General features: G+C 34.9%; 1 protein-coding gene across 1 annotated transcript; it reads left to right on the top strand.

Moving 5' to 3' along the window:
- Nucleotides 1-1,445: 1,445 nt before the first annotated feature.
- On the top strand, nt 1,446-17,847 carry PNPLA4 (patatin like domain 4, phospholipase and triacylglycerol lipase; the record flags this gene model as incomplete). Its single annotated transcript, XM_079535636.1, has 8 exons — nt 1,446-1,604; nt 2,495-2,621; nt 6,052-6,236; nt 10,545-10,639; nt 10,804-10,939; nt 12,545-12,610; nt 16,097-16,249; nt 17,716-17,847. The coding sequence occupies 8 exons, from the start codon at nt 1,446-1,448 to the stop codon at nt 17,845-17,847; spliced, it is 1,053 nt and encodes a 350-aa protein (XP_079391762.1).
- Nucleotides 17,848-19,141: the final 1,294 nt, after the last annotated feature.

Raw genomic sequence — 19,141 nt, 5'->3', positions numbered from 1 at the left:
TACTCCCGGAACAGCCCGCGCCACGGCGCGGCGCCTCTCCCGCCAGCACACGCAGCACAGGGGCGGTGGCGCGGGGCCGTTGCCATGGTTACCACCCGTTCGCCCGCCCGACCGCGCGGGGGGGCTCGGAAGTCTCGCGAGCTTTGGCGCGGGAGGAAGCCGCGGCGGGGGCGGGTCAGGGGTGGTTTTGAGGTGCTGTTCGGGCTGCCTGGGGGCACCGGGGCGGGCGCGGAATTAGGGGGAAGTGGGGCTCCCTGGGAGCCGATCTGAGGGGTGGGGGGGTGACGCTGCTGTGTGGCTAGCGGGCGGGAAACCAGGAAAAATGAGGAGTTTAGTTTGCGATTGGGAGCGAGGCGGTCTGTTGAAACACCGGCCTTCTGTCTCAAGTCTGCAAGCTTAAACGTCTTAGCGACTGTTCTCAGCGTTATGGTCACGTGCGTTGCCGCTTGGCTTTCTGTTTTTATTCCGTTTAAAAATTATATCTCACTGTTTCGGCGTTGCTTGGCTTGTTGATAGCGCGTTTTTACTGAGCGTGCGTGGAGAGTGCAGCAAACAAACGGCGTTGTGTGCCTCGTCTTACAGCACACGGGGTGACGTGAAAGGAAAACATGAAACTCACGGAGTGGGATTACGTTTGAAGCTGCTTGTTTAGCCCTGAGTTCCTGCCCCCTCAGGGCTGCGCTGTTCCATTTTGCCCAGGTAGACAAAGCAGTAGGCTGGTTTATTTTTCATGCCATGTCCATACAGCAGTCAAAGTCTTAATGGATGTAAGCCAGACTTTGAGGTTGGGGTGTGTAACACTTCAGATACGCAGCCCTGAAAATTACAAGGCTAAACAGCATGCTTGAGCAATTCTTACTGGGCTCTGACATCACTGCCTGTCTTTTTTTTTTTTTTGGTGAACAACAGGTTTGAAGTCACTAGAACAGTCCTTACACATTTTTTCAGCTGAAGCAGAATGAATGACATATTCACATTAATTATAAGGAAGGTTACGTTCGTTTGGTTCTCTGTGTTTGTAATTTTAGCTCTTCCTGTTTTTGAAATGAATGATTATTTTCATGGTGGTGGACAGCACAGTGCTAGATGGATGCAGAGAAAGAGAGAAGGAGCTACTGAGAAAAGGTTCTTACTGCAGCTATTTCAGTCTTACAAATGATCTTGTAAGACAGCTGTGTTTTAGATTGTGATCCCTTGAAAGCTAAAGCTGTGAGGGGAACCTTATTACAGGATCAGGGTGTACAGCCACCTTTCAATTGCATGTGTGTGCATTGTTTATTTATTTATTTAAATTTCTTCATATTTTTAAACAGGTTACCTTGAAGAAAATTCTACGGTGCAGTTTTATGGTGTCCAAGCAGCTCATCTATTGATACTTAGTAAATCTGTAGTAAAACGTCATCTGAGCTTGCCATCATCTGGATCCAGAGGTTACTTTCAAGAAAATGTGGACTGCCAGAAGTCTCTGTACTGCACCAATACAATTACTTGAGTTGAAAGAAGGCAGATTGTGCAGTTCCATTCTTCTGAAAAACCAGCAGTTCTGGACTGGAATTCTAAACTGTTGTACCCTAAGAGCACCATATGGCAGAGCTAAATGCCAGGTAAGTATTTATTTCCATAGTGTTCTAGGTAGATGTGATAAGCATCAATATACGGTGTTGGTTTCTCTTTCTTAATAACCTATTTGCCTAATTGTTTTTTCTAATCACGGGTATCTTTTGATGCCAGTAAGAGGCATCTCTATGATACAAAGATGCCTTTCATAAGTAAAGGTGAAGCTGCAGGCAGCAAGAAGTTTCAGGAGAACCAGTGTTTTAGTATGTTTTTTTTTTTGTGTGTGTGTGTCCTGTAGTTCTAAGCAGAGAAGGAGAAAATTTAACTAGTTTTGAGTTATTCTCTAGGCAGTACAGAATGATAACTGACAGAACTAATAAGTGGTGAAAGTCATTTAGTGAATAATAGGAGCAGAGTTCTCTGGAAAATTGTCTTTACTAATTCAGTATTCTGCAGAGGGCAAAAAACTGTGCTGTCTGTGCTTACCAGATTGGGAAGAGTAGATAAAAATGCATGAATTTGGTTATTAAAGAAATATGTGGATATAAACAGAGACAGTGGGAAGAGACACAAAATTAAGGCTTGTCTTAGAGTCTTGACCATTCCAAATTGTAATGTTTATCTTTTTCTAGATGTCTAATTAATTTAATCTTTAAAATATATATTACAACGTATAGCTTATAAATAGTCAAACTTTCAAATAGTTTAATAAAGGCTGAAGTATTATGGAAAATCCTTTCAAGGTGGTTATATGACTATTTTTATAGAATTTATAGGTCTATATAAGGATTGAAACTGGATCATCACTGTTGTCCCTTTTAACCCAGGCCATCCTATGATTCTATGATAAACAAGCTTTTTTTTTTTTCTTTTTTTTTCCCTTATATGTATTCTTTATTTTGCTTTTAAATGGTAATGTTTGATTGTAATGTTTTAGGTTTCCAAGATGAATGAAAACCAGTCAGTAATAGATAATGCAGTTGCTATTAGTGCAGAAGGAAGTAAAAGAACTTCTGGAAATAGTCCCATTGGAGAATATGATGGAAAACAACACACATTAGAAGGTATTGAAACTTTTTTCATTATCTTAAGAAGCGAGCTTTTCCTGGCTTTTCTAGACATCTTGTGTTAATGATCAAAATGATCTAAATCATGAACTTGATAGTCTGAAATCATGTGTTTTGCTTAATTTCTTATTTTAAGGGAATTATATGCAACTTCTATAGCTTGTAGGCACTAGTACAATTTTCCTAAGAATCTTAATGTCTACTTAGATTATGTATCAATTTTTAAAATTATTATGTTTCTTTTTTTCCCATCTGTTCAAACTTATACAGTACTTATTCATTGTTGCTGGATATATGCAAAACTTAGTTTTGCCATTCTCCTGGCAACACTGTAACTCTTAATTAGAACAGTTTGCTGAACTGGCTATCGTTTTGTGTGAGCCCATTTTTGGCTGAGAAAACAATCTATTGAGTATTTACTGAATGCTAATGTCATGTGGTGCTAGCGAGCACTTTTTTTCCCTTTTTATATAAATGACAAAGTATTGAACATGTGAGTGGTGATTTTTAATTTGGCTGAATTTAAGATTATTGTGTCCCTTAGTAGTTACAAATATGACCTTTATTTTAACAGTGCTGCTTAGCTGAATAGTTCTTTCCATACCTTTGCTTGCTTTCTCATTCCTAATAACAAATTTTCAAATGTCCCGATATGCGTCATACATAATAACTCAAAGTACTTCTGTGCTTCAGGGTGCTTAGTCATTCTCATTCTATGTATATTTAATTTTTGTTTCAAAAGGCTTTCTAGTCAGTTGCTTAGGGCATTTGCAGCTTTTGTTTAGAAACAGGCTGACAAGGACGTAGTTATGACTGGTTAAGGCACTGAGATCATAAAATGTTTATATAATTAGATTGCTCAGGAAACAAAAGTATGAAAAATTATTTCATGTTTATACCAACTAGGAAAACAGTAATCACGAAAAGTTATGTTGTAACATAACACAATTTTTCAGTACAAGCTCCTTATATGGCTTTCCTGAGATACAGATGATTGAGGTGCAACTGGGTATAGAGATGATTCCCTTCCAAATATTTTTCTCATCACCAATTAATTCTTTTTGCAGATGTGAGAATCCTTTAAAAAACAAATCCATGTGGTTGTATTTATTCCTGAATGCTTTTGCATTACCTGTGGAGTTGGGAGTTCAAGCAGCTCCAGTGTCCAAAATTCTTGTATTTATCTGCTCTTACATTATTTTTTTTTTCTTGTAGGCAATAGAACTATGCCTATCCCTTTAGCCAGTTAAAATGCTTTGAAACATGCCATTCATGTAAGATGAAAATGTTTTTGTACAGCAGTAGCAAGAATACTTGCTTTGTCCAGTGCAAGTAATATTTCTACAGTGAATACACCATCCAGAGCTATGCTGAAAAGCATTTGCGCATCTTGTAAGTTGCACTGAATTATTCTTATTGGCTGTTATTCTTAACAGCTTAGCCATATGATAATTTTTTAGTTAATATCTCGCAAAGAGCAAGAACTTCCGTTAAACAATCAAAGAATATTCTGAAGTCTTGCATGTCATACCACTTTTAAGACAACAAGATTTCTGCTATTTACCCAGGTGAAGAAATGGTCTATGTTCAGATGTGACACTGTTCTCATTTGTGGTGCTCTGTTAGAAACTGGCAGGGGATAGTCATATTATACACTTGATTACATTTCTCCATATGTCTCTTGAGAATTGTTATAACCCTGCTGTTCCTTTTGATCAAAGAGCAGTGATTCACCAGATCATAAAAGGAAAAGAATGTTTGAATCATACTGTCTTTCAAATGTGCCATTCTAACTTGCAAATCAAGTACTGCCGTGAAAAATTTGTAAGAATCAAAACAAATGAGACAGTTTATATTCGTACAAAAGTGGGTACGTTGGTTTCCCTTCTCTGATTTTACAGGACATTCATCTAGTGCTGTTTCATCTCTTTCTCTTACAGAATACTTTACAAGGTGAAACAACGTAGCTTAACTACATCTGTCAAGCAGATAGTCTCTTACAGAACGGTGACTTTTATTCATCTGAGTCATATTTGTAGGATAACTGTTTTCTTACAGGTTTCTTGTTGTGCTTTGATTTGTTTCTGTGTATGCGTACACAACTGTTTTGTGGTGTTCATGCTTGTTAACGGATATGGAAATGTTCCATATGTGAAGGGGGATAAAGCATGGTTAATAAGTTGATAAACTACCTTATCATAGTGTGGTTTAGCAGAATGAATTGTCTTATAAAACAGTAAATGATGTGCCCTGATGCCATGAGATCTCTTTTGCAACAGAAATAGTAATCCTTCCGTTTAGGCAGAGGGACCCATTAATGGTCTGATTTTAAACATGGTATATATAAAGCAGTAATGTAGCATGTCTTCTTCTCTTGTGGTTTAGAAAGCTGCTGTTTTCCCACTACTTTAATTTCTGAGCTGAAGAGGCAACTTAAATTAAAATCTGTTGCTATATGTCTGTGAAGCTTCATCAGTACTGACACTGTATTGTCTCTAAGTGGTTTCTAAAAGAAAAATTTCATCAGCTATGCCACCACAGACCAGAACAATCAGGTGTACTCCTGAGTGTACTGATGTATTCAGTCCCATTCTTACTGATTTGTATCGAGATACAACAATTTTGTATTTTAATTCAGCATGGACAATGTCTGTGTATCTGTGCAATATAATGGAGAATATCTTGCTCTCATTTTTGTAGTCATTTTCAGAAGAGCTAATAGAATATATAGCTTTGTATATATGTGGTTTATTTAAAATAAACCACCTCTATCAATCTGAATTCTGTGCTTTTTTTTTTTTTCTGTACTTGACACCTTCAGATTGCATTCATGCTTTTATGAGCAAACTTTTGCTTTGTATTTATATTTTGCCTCAGTGTTTTTATATTTTTTTAACAGTAATGTGTTTGCCTGTTTCCTTTCTAAATAAGGAATGACTTCATATAGGAATTTATCTTTTACTAAATACTAGTACTAGTAAGTAAATGAGTTCCAGAGATGAAAGGCAAAAATTATTTCCCTAGAGAATTCTACTAGATTCAAGGTTGTATGCATAATGGAAGCATGATGATATTTAGTGTTTCAGTATCCGTTGACACTTCTAAGACACTACTTCTGTATTTCTTTGATGAGATGGATGAAAATGTGCAGATATATTATGTATAGAAACATACTTTTATGTCTTGATTGAAGAAGGAATTTGTGCTAAGGAGCGTTTTAGAATGATTGCTCTCAGTTTTGGAGATGCTAAACTCAAGCAGCTAATTGATATATTGGTTAATCAAAAGTGCTTACTACTCTGAAGTAAACAGTTTTTTAACATAGATATTATATATATGTTATGTATTCTTTCCCAAAAACACAGTTGTAAGTTGTAAGACAAAAGTAACTGATCCTCTTCCTGACTGCATTACTTTATTTCCACAGGAAAAATGAAACATGTCAATCTGTCATTTGCATCGTGTGGGTTTCTGGGTATTTACCACTTGGGGGCAGCAGCTGCTCTTTACAGGCATGGTAAGAAGTTACTGAAAGTTGTGAAAGACTTTGCAGGAGCTTCTGCGGGATCACTGGCTGCCACTGTCTTATTAGCAGTACCAGAAAATATAGAGGTAAATTTATAAACTCATAGGTGTAGGACATAATCCTCTTCAAAGATTATTTTAAAATATTTAAGTTTAAAAATTTTTGATTTTTAGAGGTAATGATAGAGGTATCCTTAATTTTTGACCTTCACCTTGCTTTTTGTAAAGGAATAGGACTCATGTATATGTTTTCATCAGCAAAATGTGTGAAGCGTGGACAAAAAAACAAATATTTGTGCAAATGATGGTGCTCAGTTTATGGTATAAAATTACGTGGACTATGTATTTAAGCTGTGCAATTACAAACTTCGTGTCTGAATGTTGAGTTACATGCAACCCGGTGTGTCAAAATATATCTGTGTTTTACTTATTCATTGTACATTACGAAGTTGATCATTTTTTTTCTTGTCTGTAGGCAGACTGTTAAGCAGATGTGTAGCACTGTTCCTTTGTGGAAGGATATGTAAATGATGAATGACTCTGTCCTTACAGCCATAGCACCACACACAGGCTCTAATTTTCACAGGCTCCTTACCGTTTGTTCTTGATTAAACAACTTCAGATAGGACATGCTTTAGACTCAATACAATTTAGAACTTAATAGCAATAGCTGCACTGTATGCCAGGGGAGAATTAACCCTCACAAACTTTTATTCTAGCATGTCACGTAGTTGTTAGTCCTGCTGTAAGGCCTTTGATACAGTCTCCCACAACATTCTTGCCACTAAATTGAAGGGATAGGTTTGATGGTTGGACTGTTAAATGGATAAAGAATTGATTAAATAGATGCATCCAGACAGTTAAACAGTTAAGTGTCCAAATGGAAAACAGTAATGAGTGCTGTCCCTTATGGGTCTGTATTGGGACCACTTCTTCTTGACATCTTTATCAGTGTCATAGATGGTGGGATTAAGAGCCCAGTTAGCAAGTTTGACACTGAGATGAAGTGGTGTAGTTGTTACATAGAGACAAGGGGCTGATGGAGTGCATCTTTTAGAGAAGGGCATTGTGATACTGGTGGATGAAGAAGTTGACATGAGCCAGTATGTGTGCATGCAGCCCTGAAAACCAGGTGTGTTTCAGGCACACATAAAAAGAAGTGTGGCCAGGAGGGAGATGATTTAGTCTCCCGCTCTCATGAGACCCCACCTGGAGTACTGTATCCAGATCTGGGATCCCCAGTACAAGAGAGATTGGGACCAGTTAGAACAGATTCAGAGGAGGGCTGCAGTAAATATCACTATATCTAGAACACCCTGCTGTGAAGAATGGCTGAGAGAGTTGAAGTTGTTCAGTCTGGAAAAAAAAGAAGGTTCCAGAGAGACCTCATTACAGCCTTTCTGTGCTTAAGGATGGCTTATAAGGAAGACAAAGAGAGCTTTTTATCAAGGCCTGTAGTGACAGAGCAAGAGGATGCAGTAGTAAGTTAAAAGGGAATAGATTTAGACTGGATGAAAGAAAGAAAATCTTCGCTATGAGGTTGATGAGCCTTTCTGAGAAAACACTGTTTTCTTTTTCTAGTTTTGTTTTGCTTGTTTTAAGGCTTAGTTTTTGCTCAGTTTAAGGCTGCTTTTCCTGATGTGCCCTTAATGGCTTTCCTTTAATGTACTTAGAGGAGTAGGCCTTGCTGAAATGTTAGTAGTCCTTTTAATATTTTTAATTTATCATGAACGACATTTTTGAGAATGAGGGAGAAGACTGTTAGATAACTTTTTTTTTTTTCCTAAGTCCCCTTATGGTTCAGTCTAACGAACATTAGGTAAATTTCTCCAGCCCTCTCTGTCAATACTTCAACATCTTTTGATTTGAATAGTGTCAGCCCAGATCACATGTTGCTACTGAACTCTTTGTTTTGCTATGATACAAGCATAACTTGCAGTTGGCCGTACTTCTGTTTTTTCTGTCTCTTAATAGCCAGCTCTTCTCTGGCTTCTTTTTACCTCCACCCCTGCAAATGGTTTCTTTATATGACTCAATATTAACATAGTTCCATTCTGTTGTCAAGATAACACTGTATGTTACTTGTTCAGGTGTAGTCTGTCGTTTCTAATTAATAGTTCAGTTTCAGTTTTGCTTGGTGTAATACTTATCTCTGCTCCTGATTTCTAGTATGGTAAGCACAGCAGCTAGTTTTTTTGTTTTTTTTTTCAAGCCCAAGAAAAATGTTTTTAATTTTTTTCTAGGCAAAACATTTGTTTCTAATCTGATTCAACATAAAATATGTTTTTAAGTCAAAATACGAGAGGAGTTTTTGATTCTGGGAATTAAGCTTATATCATGTTGGATTTTGCCTTGACAGTATCATTTTAGCATAAACTGAAGAATGTGTGATGAACTTTTTACCCCTTCTCATTTTCTTAATAACTTTTAAGTCACTCTATTACATTGCTTGACTGTAAATTGAGAACTCTCTGGGAGTTAGTCAGAAATATTTCCTAATTCTTAGGGCATGTAAATAAGGACAGTGTTGTACAGTGAATAGAAAATACTTTATATTTTATTTTTATTGAAATTTCTACAAAATGTTCATATCTAGATAATTATTACATTAATGAGCAGCATTTGTAATTGTTGATATATCCACAAATATAACTCTGACATCAGGTAGATTTTCTTTTCTTTTTTTTGGAATGATGGCTGTGTTAGATAAGCTATAACTAGGACTTGCTCAATCTTCTGTTCTCAAACCTCTAATACAAACTTTTATGAACTGGAAGAGAATGTAATTTTGAAGATTTCTCGTCTTGACTATTGTTAAGATGTAACAGCTTGCAAATGCATTTCTGTAATATCTTGGATTTTTGTCACTGTTGAAAAGGCATGGGACTTCAGAGTAGTAAGGACAGATTTTCATACATATGATGGCTTATAGAATTACATATGAGTACCTATTTCTTTCAGTAGTATGTGATCATGTTAGATGTCAAGTTTACTTAAATCAATAGAAGTAGTTACCATTTCTAAACATGTTCTCAGTCACTATTTGAAATTTAGATGCCCTGTTTAAAGCTTCTGACACTAAAAATTATAAATAATTCATAGTTTCAAGGAGATGTGCCTTTTGACAGCAAGGAGTGAGAGTCTAGGAATATGATCTGTTCTTAGCATTTAGATGGAAAGTAGTTCTGTGTTATTCACTTAGATTTGCTGTTGTCCAACTCCTTTTTACTCTTATTTCCCTGTCACTTCAGTTACTTTATTAATTAAACTTATTAATTAATAATCCTAATTATGAGATGCTTCTATAATCTGTAGTAGTTTGGGGATTTCTTCTGTCCCCTTAGAGAGAGGCCAAGGTGCTGAAGGTATGAATCACTGTCTGAATATGCTTCTTTCTTGTAGATTTACTACAGAAGCCTTGGAATAAACTGAAGGCCTGTGGCATGTAACTGTTTTTATATATTTGAATTGGATTCAATGGTGAATGAAATGCTGCCTAGAGTAGAAGTGAAAATTTAACCTATGTGTAATGAATTAGTGGCCGTTGCATTAAGAGATGTGGAAGTCTTAATTTTTGCTAGTATTTTTGATAGATTTACTAGTAGAGCATTTAGAAAGTGGGTGCAAGATCTTAATTTCTGCATTTTATGGGTTTATGAGTTATGGTGCACGCTTCAAGCTATTTGTTTCACAGTAACTAAAACTAAGCATTTAAGCTTATGTAAGAGAGCTTTTCTGGCTGTAGAATCTACAGCCCTGTTTTCTGGTCTTTTTTTGTTCATTTGTCTTCCATCAGTTGTAGTAAACATAGTATTTCATTCATTAAATGTATATCAATAATTTTTGTTTTTTATCAAGGAGAAATTATGATGTTTTTAATGCTTACAGCTGTCTTAAGATACTAATGTCTGGTTTTAATACAAAAGTAGTCTTTAACTCCTTTTACTTTCTTAGTGTTTACCTTCTTTAAAAGGTGCTTGGAATACAAATCTTCATTTCTGGTAATGGTATGATACAGAGAACTGTTTATTGAGCAATAGCAATACCTAGAAAAGTAGCCTTGAACTTTTCTTGTCTGACAGAATAGTATGTTTGGGAGGTTTGGCTTTTTGTTTTTGTTTTTTTTTCCACTTAAATATATTTGTTATTAACGAATTAGGGTTCTTGTTACATATGTTCTCTTAGGAATTACTTTGTGTGACAGAATCAGCAGTATGTTAAATATATCTTGATGCAAACCACTCACACGTGGAAAAATATCTTAGTTTGGCCTTGTAGGCTGTTCTTGATTAAAGTATTAGCTGTTAGTATGGTCTAGGTACCACAGTTGAACTTACTTTCTATAATGAAAACTATGATGAAAGCATCTTTAATGGTGAATATTTTAATTTTCAGAAGTGTCAGCAGTTTACCTATGAATTTGCGGAAGAAGTCAGAAAATTGGACTTTGGTGCAGTAACTCCTGGTTACAATTTTATGAAAAGACTTAGGTACCTGTCTCAAAGCATCTATTAAATCATTTCTGTGTGATGCTCTCTAAATAAAAATGGAGAGTAAAACATATGGTTTTTTTCATACTGTGAAGAGCTTTATCCCTCAGTGTAGTTGTAAGATTTTTACATGTGAATAATACTCAGTGCTTTCTTTATTCTAGGGAAGGCATAGAATCTATTCTTCCTTCTAATGCTCATGAGATAGCTGAGAATCGGCTCTATGTGTCCGTTACTAATGTGAGAAATGGGAAAAATTACTTGTTTTCAAATTTTGCCTCCAGGGAGGATCTCATTAAGGTAATGATTTTGCATAGTTCTGCTTTAAATAAAAGTATATGATTTTCTTCAGTGCGTAAGAGTGTTATTATTAGGTGTATAATAAATATTTTAATCAAATAGTCACTGATATTACAGTGCTGCTATTTAGGTAATCAACAAGCAGAATTTGATTCTGGAGATTTTGCTAAAATTTAATCTGTGTCTTTCATTTGTTTCAGAAGTATTACATTGTAGGCAAGGCCTTTTAAAAAATAACAGGATAACTGTCAATTACCATTTAATGGTTGGCTGTTTTGTAGGGGAGAATAATATAAATAATCCTCAAGTTCTCTAACAATTCTGTGAATCTTTTTGTATCTCTTGATTCACTGATAGCTCAATCACAAGAGGGAGTGAACAAAAGGAATTCCTGTCTTGAAAATAAATCCCAGTACTTTGTGGGCAATAGACATAATGCCATATTAAGTATCACACATAAACTATATTTTAACCATTATAGCATATCTTTTATGGCCCATCTCTTCTCTTTTGAATGCTGTTTTAAAAATCTAGATCAGGATTGTAAACATAAACGGGCTTATGAAATGGTAGGAGGAATTCATGTGCACGTAAAGGAAATGTTCCTTCTAATAATTGGTTGTATTGTAGTGCAGGATATAGCAGGAAAAAAAAAAGGAGGAAATATAATAAGTAGGAAGTTTTAAGGAAGAATTCCTTTTTTTTAACATTTTTCTGGATGCTTTGAGGGTTGGGGGACATTATTTTACTATTTTGTCAGGGAAAGGGCCTGTTTCTGAGGAAATGTTTCCATTTTTCAAAAGTAGAAGACAAAACCTTTATGTTTAAGCTCAGATAAATACGTGGTTCTTTAGATCACTAGGAATAGAAATAGGCAAGAAAAAGTGTGAGGTAAAGCCTTAATTCAAATTTGTATGGACCGAAAAAATGTTTAACACTGAAAGTAGCTTAATTTGTTGTAAAAATAAATACAATACGAGAGAGAGAGGAAAAAAAAAACAAAACAAAACAACAACAACAAAAAAAAAAAAAAACAAAAACCAAACACAAAACAACCACAAAATAACAAACTTTTATGTTTTTTCCATAATCTCTATGAATTATTTGCTTGTTTGGACCTGATGGCCTTTTGCCATTTTGCTCCTTGCGTTTCTCATTCACCCTCATGCATGTGGGCCAGATTTACCTGTACTGAAATATTTGACATATCTGACATATCTGAAATATCTAGCTATATACAGATCCCATATCCAGTTAGATCATTGGGTACACAAAGATATACATAGATGCACATGCACAGATTCATAGATATTGTTAGGAATGGATAGAAAGGTATATGAATGTGCATACCATATTTCTGTACATACGAGAAGAGGTGTCCTTGTCTAAAATAAATCTGAGAACTGCTCTAGACAGCAGCTTGTAGAAGAACAAGTAGCAATTTGTTAATACATGAATATAATGTATTGAACTAATGAATGATGTGCATAAATGAATTTCCAGACTATTTATAATGTTCTGGATATGTGCAGGAAAATATTTATTGGTTCAGAGTTGCCTTTTCTTCACTCTTCTTCTCCAGTTCTTCTTCTTTCTTTTATCTAGGTCCTGCTAGCAAGTAGTTTTATACCAGTATATGCTGGAATGAAGCCAGTCGAGTATAAAGGAGAGGTAAAGTTTCACTGTGTTTAACTTTTTTTTTTTTTTTCCAATAACATCCTTCATTTATGATATAATTGCCTGATCTCAGAGATGTCAAGTGGGAATTGCAGCTTAGTTCCAATAACTTTTTTTTCCTATAGAAATATAATAACATTTCAAGAATAATTTTGTTTTGGTTTGTAATTATTAGAACAACAAAAAAAATCTTTTTAAAAGTGTTACTTCCTTTTCGTTCATCATACACGTCCAAATTCTGCATTTAGCATATCTTTCATCCGCACGCGCGCGCACACACACACAAAACACGAAAACAACACTAGTCATTCTAACATTCATATCTAACAGTTATATTTCTGTTTAGGGACTTTGAGTTCCTTTCTGATGTCAGAAGACTTCTCAGTTTTAGAGCTTAAGGGGCACACATGGATGTTTGTCGTTCATTCTGACACTACTCAAAGGGAAGGGAGTGTATTTGTTAAACTTCCTACATTATTCTTTCAATTAACAAATTGAAAAGCTGGATCAGAGATCTGTCTAAATTGACTGAAAAAACATTTTACTGGGTGCACACTGCTATTAGCATTTGCCAAAGTTCTGTGGTGTTTACTGAAATACCTGCAGCCTCTTAGTGAACAATTCTCATTCCTGCCTGGCTTTAATGTTTTGCATTCAGAAGTTAAGTCAATGATGTATCAGGACAGCTAGTTCTGTTATTTAAAAGCTGCTTGTCCTTACCAAACCCTCTTCTACACTCACATCAGATGTATCAAAGATACTTGAGAAGGAGAAAGAGATTGCTTTTACTTTTATTTGTTGGAATGGATTAATTCGGGATGCCCGACTTTTCTCACAAAGTCTACTTGTGGCTTGGGATTTATTTATTTATCTATCTATTTATCTATCTATCTATCTATCTATTTATTTATTTGAAATGACTATTTCAAATGTAAGTGGAAGTGACTACTAGTCCAAAACTTGGCTTTTGTTAAAACAAACTTTTACTGAAAGTGGCGGGACACCTTTCTTGTGTATGATGGGCAAAACCTGCTCCAAGTAAAATTACCTTATTTTGAGTTGAGTTAATGTCCCCTGAATGCTGGGAAGATTGACCTTTGAACTGAATAGATGTCCCCTGGTGATTGAGTGACTATACGTGATGATGAAGCTGTAGTTTGAGTCACTGTAGTTCTTACAGGATGCCTTTGTAAAAGTTACCTACTGGTAATGAGTAGGTTCCATTAGGTCCAGCCTCCATTCTTAACTTCTGTGTTTGTCTTGGTTTTCATTGCACATTATTTTAGAACATTTTCTGTCTTTGGACTGTACTTACGTAATAAAGGAACTTATTCAGAAGTTATGTGGAATTTGCTTCATCAGCTATGAAGCATTTTTGATGAATTGGTTAATAGAATTGCAGGAAGCTGGAGTATTGCATCTGTTTTTTTTCAAGTGGAAATATTCTGGTTTTAACTGTAACACGAAAGACTTTGGAGCCAAAATATTTTTGATAGAGAAATAAAAGTATTTTGATAGAGATTTCTATCTCTAAATACTCTGATAAAGTTTCTCCCAAGTTGAAAGAAAAGGAAATGCTGCAGAAAGCATCATTCAGGAAGTACGTAATTTACACAAGATAGTGCTTAACAAAAGGTATTGCCTTTGCCTCAGTAATGTTTTCAAATTTTCAAAGAACTCTTTAACTTGTATTAAGGGGAGAGGGAGGAAAAAATAAATAATCAGAATTTTTAAGCGTAGAATATCTTAAAGGGTGTAAAAAGACTAAGCTAGACTTGTGAAAGGGGTTAATAAAGTCTTGTATTATGATATCTTAGATTTGGCTTAGATAGGAATTTCACAGTTCTCGTTGTAGAAATCAGAATTAAAAAAAAAAAAAAAAAAAAACTTCAAAATTCAGGGATTATTGTATATAAATCATCTATGTATGGCCAAAAATAAAAAGAAGCTCAAGAATAGATTAGAACTGATAGACATTGGTGTTTCAAGGTGCATCTCAACTTTACTCACAGTAAAGTAGTACAGTAGTACTACTGTAATGGAGTTTGAGAAATCTGAAAGGTAGTTTTAGATGTTTTTTTTTTTTACCTTGTCCTCTAAGGCAAAATAATCTCCATACTTGTGTAATTTTTTGTGGAAAATGAAGGAATTCAGTCGAGAGTCAAGCTCTTAAAGCTGATTATGAACTAATAGGATAAGAAGGGTCATATTTATATTGAATATATACATATATCTGTAGCTTACATTTTAAGCTAAGGAGCATAAAAGAAATTTGAAATGTCAGATTTAATCCAAGAAAGTGAAGAAGTGCGCGGGTGTGTGAATAAAATAAACAACAACCTGATTCTTGCTGTATCTCCATATGAGAAGGTCTTAAGTCCATCAGGTATCAGAAGATACGGAAGTTGACAAAGGAATGAGGCACTACTGACAATAAAATCATCTGATTGCATGAACTCTAACATGGCACTGGGGAAAAATCTGTACCTATGGAATTAAGAGGGGACTTGCTTTAAGTGAGATTGAAGGGTACAGCTAAGAGCGGTCTATACAATTAAATCATGAACCTCGGTGATTTGAAGGGCTTCCAAAGGCCAGACATTGTAACCTGAAATTACACTTTCTGTATAGCAGTTGTTACACAGAATGCAAGTATCTTTCCAATAGTATGAAGACAGATTAATTTGTATACCATAAACAACTTGCCAGTAGCATATTTTTTTTTACTGGAGATGGCTTTTTTGCTGCTTTTGTGACTAAATTCCTGTAGCATTTTCATAAATTTTGTGAGAAAACTTTCATTATTTTAGCAATTTTATTGTGGTCACGAGGTATCAGGTAGACTCAACTCCTGTAGAAACTTGATTTGTCTGCTCCCTCTCAAGTACTGTGTGTCCAGCTCCTTTCCACCTTAATCAACTACTTTCCAGCTGTTGCTGTTTAGTGTTGCAGTTTTTTCAGTGTGCAAGAAAACAAGACATTGCAGTAGGAGAGATGAAGTTACATTTGTTTTAGTTGATGCAGGCATTTTCCCCTTCACATGGACATTTCCCAGCTCCTACTTTGCAACAGATTAAAGCTTATAAATATATATGCTGTGTGGAGTGGTTCAGGTGTAACAGTAATGATCTTACCTTTTCCTTTCTCCCAGAGAGTTTAAAAATATCCATTTTTTTTCTCAACAGGCATTTTGTTAATAGATCAACTAAACAAGACTTACTCACGTGATTAAAAGTATTTAAGTGTCTGGGAAGCTTATGAATATGTTTCAGCATTGTCAAATGCTCATAAACTGAATACTATATGCATTGTCTGTTCATAGATTTTAATGCCTGTTATACTTCAAGTTGTTTATTCATTGAGAGGAAAACTTTTAGATTTCTCCAAGAGTGTTGTAGAAGAGGTAGGGGCAGAAAAGATAAGCATTCAGTTATTATTATATTGTTCTTAAGCTATTTTGAAAATTTTATTTTGCAGTAGAAGTGGGTTGATGGTGGCATTACCAATGGCCTCCCTATCTTGCCTTTTGGACGTACAATTACAATTTCTCCTTTCAGTGGTCGATTAGATATCTGTCCACAAGATAAAGGACGTGTGGATCTGTATGTTAAATTTGCAAAACAAGATATAATGGTGAGTTGCTTGCTTATTTACTAACTTCAGAAGAGGAAAAGGTAGTTGAGCAGTTCATACTTATTTTAAGTGTTTATTTTTTGTGTATAATTCTTTCTTATGTAGTTTTTTTGCATTTTCTGTTTTGCATACAAAAAGTAAGCTTTTCCTTAGACGCAAAAGAAAGAAAAATCTAGTAAAAATTTTGCCAGGAATGTTGAAAGGCTTGTATCTAGTACAGAATAGAGCAACTGAGTTGTAGGCTGTTCAATCTGCATAATCTAGACTTGCTATAATATCAGCTACTCTACTTCTCTAAAATACTGGAGAGAAACTATCTCATCTGTTCATATTTGTTAAGTCAGCTGCTCTGAGTTTAAAATATACATATAAGTTCTGTATTTGAAATTATATCCAATGACTTGACACTTCATTGCTCAATTGAGCTCATGTTAAGATTTTAAAACCTGTGACTGCAACGCTTTTCCAGGAATTTTGTTAGATGTTATAGAAATGTTTATGTAGGCCAAGGCTGATTTTTATGACCTTTTCATTGTTAACATTTCTGTTCAGGCTTTTTCTCACAAACTTTTATTATAATATATTGCATCCTTTGTTATGATGGAAGAAAATACTGAACAGCAGTAGATCTACCACTGTTGCCCAAGAAACTTTATTAGAAAGGAAAATAAAACCAAACTGGTTAGCAACAGTTGCTATACTTTTTAAGTCTCACTTAAACTGTGCTTAATATGTTTTCTTAAATTGGATGAAATTAATGATCTTTAATGTTCTAAATTGGGCCAATTTCTAAATCTTTGTAGTCTTTCACAGCATTGTAGTACTTGGTAAATGATCATAAAGAATGAGATTATTTATCTTACTGAAAATAAATGTGTAACTTTCTTTGTATTTTTTTATTAATGCTTACGTCCAATATTTAGTTCATCTACAGGAAGAAAATGAGTTGATGAGTGGAATAATTTTGAGAGTAAATTGCAGAATTGTCTTGCTTCTGTGGTCATCCAAATGCAGACTTACGTAAAATCTCAGGCAACATTTTAGACTATTATTTTTGAAATATCTTTGGCTTTTAGAGCTGCAAAAATGTGAAATAAATAGAGTACATGACTAAAATAGCATTATTTGCACTAGGAAGTGGTAAAAATATTTTCTTGCAGAAGTATACGTGTCAGCTACTACTGTCTGAGGCAGTTACTAGTGTGTTTCTGCACTTAAACATTTCAGAAACTCTGGGCAGTTTCACAGTCAGCTTGTCTTAGAGGTTGTGAATTTATTGGTGCGTACACAGACTATTCGTATAAGTTTGCCTTGATTTTCAGCAGTGTGCCTGAATATGTGATTTACTAGCGTAGACAGTTTTAAAATATGCTAACCTAAACATGTGACAGAACATATAACAATACTGTCAAGTCTGAGATAAGTTGCTTTCATAAATCAATTTCTAGCACCTCTCTCTTTTGCAGTTGTCTTTGGCCAACCTAGTAAGACTTAATCAAGCTATGTTCCCACCAAACCAGGAGAAAATGGAATCACTGTACCAAAATGGATTTGATGACGCTGTACATTTTTTACTAAAAGAAAACTGGTTTGAATAGGCAAAACATAAAAAATAAAACCTGATGGCTTTCAAAACACAGCTATAGACATTCTAACTCAAATCTAAGAGATTGTTATCACAATTTCTGTTTATTGGAATAAAAAGTCCCATTCGGAATTGCATCATCCTCTGCCAGGAAAATATCAGCTCCATTCAGAAGACCTGTATAAACTCGTCTGATTGAGAACTGTACTTGGCTAGTATTTGGCTTGTTTGGGAACGTTCAACTTTTGATCTGTTTTGCTTCAGAACTGGACTTTAAAATGGCAATTGTAAAAGCTCCTGTTTCCGTAATTATACAAATTTGGAAGACTTTTCCAATGTTATTTGAGAGACTAATCAGTGTTGTATCTGTATTCCTCGCTTAATATAGCAGTTGTGCATGCTCATCGAGTGCAGTATTGCTAATCCAATTTAGTACTTAAAGCATTTTGAAGGATCTGAACTCTTAGCTCTCGCCACAAGAAATAAAACATTTGCACTTTTGATAACGTTTATTTTCTTGAACATTAAAGTTTTTGTGCTTCTCAGTGAATGCACTTTCTCAATTAGAAATACTATTTCAAACTTTTGTAACAGAATTGTGATGTTTTGTGTTCACTAAAAATATCTTGTACAGTGGAGTAGTTATTTTTACTGTGTTTTCTTCTGCTGCTAAAATTGAATGAACTTATTTTCTTGAAACTTCTGTGAAGAACTTATTTGTAAGTTTCTCAGAATGCTTTATTCATGAAATAAATGTTTTATTACAACCTGATAAAGTGCCTGGATATAAGTTCTTTTACCATTCACCTTGCAACGATTTCCTTAAATGCAAGTTCAAAAATTTTAGTTTTAATGCCTAAATTCTAAAATCAACAACTACTTAAAAGCAAAGCATTTGTTTCTTAAGTGTACTTTTTAAGATGAATTCTTAATGTTTACAAAAATTTGAGATTGAATTATGTGTAGCACTCCTCCAAAATAACTGAAAATCTAGGGAAGTGAGTATTACAGTTAAATTATACATATTTTGTAGCTGTTTGAAGGCCTCTTAGTGTAAACAACATATTCATATGTAGATGATATCAGGGTAGGATTCATGTGGTAGGATTGAATTCTGTTGCTGTTTTTGCTAGAAAAAATAATAATGCTTTGCATCAACATTTTTAGATGCATGAGGTTCTGTATTGCAGTGAAAATAGAATATGATTTCCAGATACGTAGGACTCCAGATATGTAGGACAGCATTTCTACAGGTAGAGCTGAAATGCTTTGATGCTACAAAGGCACTTGTGCCTTGCTTGCCTTCA

Source organism: Tetrao urogallus (assembly GCF_951394365.1).
Source record: "Tetrao urogallus genome assembly, chromosome: 1".
NCBI lineage: Eukaryota > Metazoa > Chordata > Aves > Galliformes > Phasianidae > Tetrao > Tetrao urogallus.
Note: the sequence above shows the minus strand (reverse complement) of the source record. Positions and strands in the feature narration are given on the sequence as shown.